General features: G+C 45.7%; 1 protein-coding gene across 1 annotated transcript; it reads left to right on the top strand.

Moving 5' to 3' along the window:
- Nucleotides 1-263: 263 nt before the first annotated feature.
- On the top strand, nucleotides 264-3284 carry LOC146058614 (olfactory receptor 1M1-like; the record flags this gene model as incomplete). Its single annotated transcript, XM_083170888.1, has 2 exons — nucleotides 264-274; nucleotides 2342-3284. Coding segments are annotated over 2 exons (954 nt in total), but the record flags the coding sequence as incomplete, so codon positions are not given.
- Between the last annotated feature and the right edge of the window lie 980 nt (nucleotides 3285-4264).

Below are 4264 nucleotides of genomic sequence, written 5' to 3'. Positions count from 1 at the left end.
AAAGCTTAGGCCGACCTTTTGCCAACAGTAACCTTTTGCAAATAACTAAAAAATATAAAAAATATTTCTTAACTTCTTCAAGATGCAGGACAGCCTCGTAATAGGCAGTATCTCAAGTATTCCTTTTCTTACCTTCTTTTTCAACCCTTGTCAGGAATCCTTGGCTATTAACAGTATATTATTTTATGACCTTTTCTCTTCTCAGTTGCCGGAAAACAGATAGTATTTTCATTAAAATTTTCTAATTTAATAAATTTTTAATCAATCAATCAATGTTTTATCAGTCTTACTCCACCTCCATTTCCCGGTATTGCCATGGGCCCACTTCTTTTGAAGACATTCCTTCTATGGGGTTGTATAGTTTATTAAACTGTCATCGTCTGCTGGGATATATGGCCATTAAGTCGACCATATTTGGGATGACCACTGAAGGTCGACATGGCTTAGGATGACACATTAAATAGGTTGACATGGGTAAGGTCGACAGCATTGGAAGATCGACACAAGCATTAGGTTAACAATGGGAAGGTCGACAGTCAAAAAGGTCAATTTGACTTTTTCACTTTTTTTAAGCCGCCATGTGCTGACAGGTGGTGTTACATGACTTTTCATCCACTACAGCGTGGTGGGAGAATAAAATAGTGCCCAAGTGGTCGCCGTGCACTTTGACGGTATCCATGACGACAAATAAACATGAAAAACGCAATGCATGTCGAAATAATGTTTGTCTACCCAATGACCCATACTCACTAGTGCAAGGTTTCACACTGAATATGTGCCGTGTGTTTGTGCCGCTGCTCCGTAGCTTTGTTTAGCCAACCAGCCTTTGCATAATGTTGTTGAACAATATTGTAGGTTGTTAGATGGTCAATATTGTCTGGAAATGAGCATAAACAAGCACAAAGTGTGGATACTGTAAGGGAGCTTGATATGGAGAGAAGGTGAGTTTCAGAATAGTGGGGCAGCACAAGAGAAGTCTTGTATGTGGGAGTGACACGAGGTGACCAGAGCCGAGCAGAGGGTAATGGTCAGTGGAGGAGCAGAGAGAACGTCAACAAAGCAACATAATAGGTCAATGGGACAGGCAGTAACATTTGTAGACAGTAGCTTGAGGTGGTTCAGAGCAGTGTGGTATAATAGATGTACAGGTTTGGGATAGACAGTCAACAGATCAACCCATATGGTCGGTATGCAATTGGTCGACTAAAACAAAAGGTTCACATGGTCAAAAGGACAACATGGGAAAAGTAAAAAGCAGAAAAGGTTGACAGGGTCAAAAAGTTGAAATGGAAATGGTTGACGGAACAATCAGTGGAAGTCTGTGTCCTCATGGTGTTGCTTTGCTTGCCATGCTCTAGGCAGGTTACTATTCCCAACATGTGAAACTTTTGTACCTGTCAAACTTAGACACCGTCGACCTTTGACATATCGATCTCTTTGGCCATGTTGAATTCTTGTATGTCACACCCCCATTTTCCATCATTATGGAGGCATACCCAGTGCCCAGTGTCCTTCTGTTTCTGTAGCATCTCGTCACTGCTCCTCTGCTGAGCAGAATGAGTGACAGGTGTTCTCCCCACAACCCCTCCCACCGCGGGACTCTGCTGCTCGTGGGTGGGCCAATCCCCAAAAAACTGCAACTGTCCTGTGAAAATCAGGACAGTGGGGAGGTATGCAGTGCAGACTCCGGGGCCAAATTATATTTGTACCCAATGGGTGATGTTCACTTGAGAGGAATGATTGAGAGGAAGTGACAATATCAAGGGGTTAATGATATTAACCCGTCAGGCGTCATAGTTGTTTTTGGGGCACGTATCCGCCATAAGCTGCAAGGACTAGATTTATCCTCCATGTTCCTCATACTTGCATACAAGCTACTTATGTCTACGCAATTGCGAATGAGTTGGCGACGGCTCCGGTGGGTTTCACTTTTCATATTTGGGTAATATTAGCAATTCCGTAGACTATAAAATCACAATTGCATATATAGCGCAGCTTGTCTTATACATAACAGGCATTAATGTAAGAAAGAAACATCCTGCTTGGCAATTAGCAATTAATGAATCCCATGAGATTTATGAGATCTGCTTTGCCTTATGCCAGCTGTTTGCCCCTAGGGGCAATTCCTATGGGGCATCGCTCTATATAAACTGTGGGAATCTCACACCGCGTTCCCGCTCTGAGGTTCTGATGAAGCAGATTGTCTGGGTGTGGTGTAAGTTACATTAACATACTGTTACCATCATGGTAATGAGGTCGGTGACACTGATACTGCTGAGATATGAAATAACCAGCTAGTCCCCATGTGTCACCCGATGTACTAAAACCAGAAGAAGATGAGGTCTAATCAAACTGGAAGTCCAGAGATCGTATTGGCCGGATTCCCTGGCATTACGGAAGACTACAACGCCTTCATATCCGCCATGATGTTCCTGGTGTATGTGATGTCACTGACTGCCAATGTGAGCGTCATCGGTCTGGTCATCCTGAATACGCACCTGCACCAGCCCATGTACCTGATCATAGCAAATCTGGCTGCATCAGACCTTTTATTCGACACGGTGACTCTACCAAAACTAATCGCCAAGTACTGGTTCGGAGCCTCCTCCATGCCCTTCCCTGTGTGCGTCTTCCAGATGTTTTGCGTCCATTACTTAGGGAGTGTGGATTCCTATCTTCTGATGGTGATGGCGGTAGATCGTTATATGTCTATATGCCAGCCCCTGAGATACGCCACCGTTATCACCAATAAAACCGTTGTCATTGCTTGCGGCATCTTCTGGGTTTTTACTGCAACCTCTACCAATGCGACCATTGCTTCTCAGGCCTCACAAATTAACCGATGTGGCGTTAACAAGATATATACCTTATTCTGTACCCATGCAACAATCTCAGCCTTAGCGTGTTCCGACACAACATATATGAGAAGAGTGGCCTTTGTGTGCGCCATGGTGGGGCTGCTGGTGCCCTTGGGGGTGATATTGTTGTCATACGCCCTGATAATAGCCGTGATCTCATCCCGACCCGATAGCTGGCGCAGAGCGTTCTACACCTGCACCACCCACCTGCTAGTCGTGGGGTTATATTATATTCCCCGGATCTTTGTCTACATAGTAACGAACATTCCTTTATTAGTAATAATTACACCTAGTGTCAACGCTTTGCTTCTCTTCCTGTACTCCGTGGTGCCCCATGTAGCCAACCCCATTATATACTTTCTTAGGACAAAGGAAATCAGACAGACGTTACGGAAAGTTCTAAACAAAATCAGGATCAGGACTTAACCTTGCGTTTCGTTAGGAGACTGGGGAATGTTTCCGTCGGCAGTACATCCTCATGGATGTAGGAGAACGGAGACCGTTTCCGTCGGCAGTACGTCATCACAAACATCCGATGTAACTTTCCTGCAGTGTTTTTACATAATGAAGGAAACGTCTTAATAACTGTAGCAAAATGTACCAAATTTGTGTATAAAATTATTATATTTTCTTAATTCCAATTTGTACTGTATATCATTTCATACAGTAGCTGTGACGGTGGAGTATCTATAACGGATGCACGGCCAGGGCAGGATTTAGGGCCTCACGGGCCTGGAAATGTTCAGGAGCCTATTATGAGAAAGAGGTGAGGCCAGTGCCATGTAGGCAGGTAGAACCCGTACACTATACATCCATGTGGCAGTGTGGTGTCTGTCTGGTGATCGCCATGCTGTCAGGGTGACGGGCCTAGTATTATGTTAAGTCCTGTAGCTACAGCTCCATCCGCCCCATCGTTAATCTGGCCTTGTACAAGGTGTGCCCACCCTGCACCCATGTCTTTATACTCACCTATCCGCCGATTGGGCACTGGCTGTGCAGCAGCAAATATCACTGGGGAAGTGGGCGCCGCAGCCGTTTTCTGGTGATTCATGCCTGGGCAATAGAGGTGTCTCAGGTAACGCGTCACAGGAGCCATGTTGCTGGATACCCAAGGCCGGCGCCACCACTAGGCATTTGCCTATGGGAGCTGGCCAATGGAAGGCAGCACCACATGCTGCAATGTACCACCCCCCTCGTGAGCACCAACCCACGCGCGATTGCTAAATTCATATTACCCCCCACCGAAAACCCTGGCAGTTCAACAGAGCCATGGCCGCGCCGGGATGGAGATCCCTCATGTTCCCAGCAGCATCTATGCCTCTATGGACTCGGAGTGCTGTAAACAAGCGCCCTCATTTGACATCCTGTCTTCGGGAAACGGGTAAGAAAACATCAATGCTGGCACC

This window comes from Crinia signifera, chromosome 2 (genome assembly GCF_055691185.1).
Source record: "Crinia signifera chromosome 2, ASM5569118v1, whole genome shotgun sequence".
Classification (NCBI taxonomy): Eukaryota; Metazoa; Chordata; class Amphibia; order Anura; family Myobatrachidae; genus Crinia; species Crinia signifera.
Note: the sequence above shows the minus strand (reverse complement) of the source record. Positions and strands in the feature narration are given on the sequence as shown.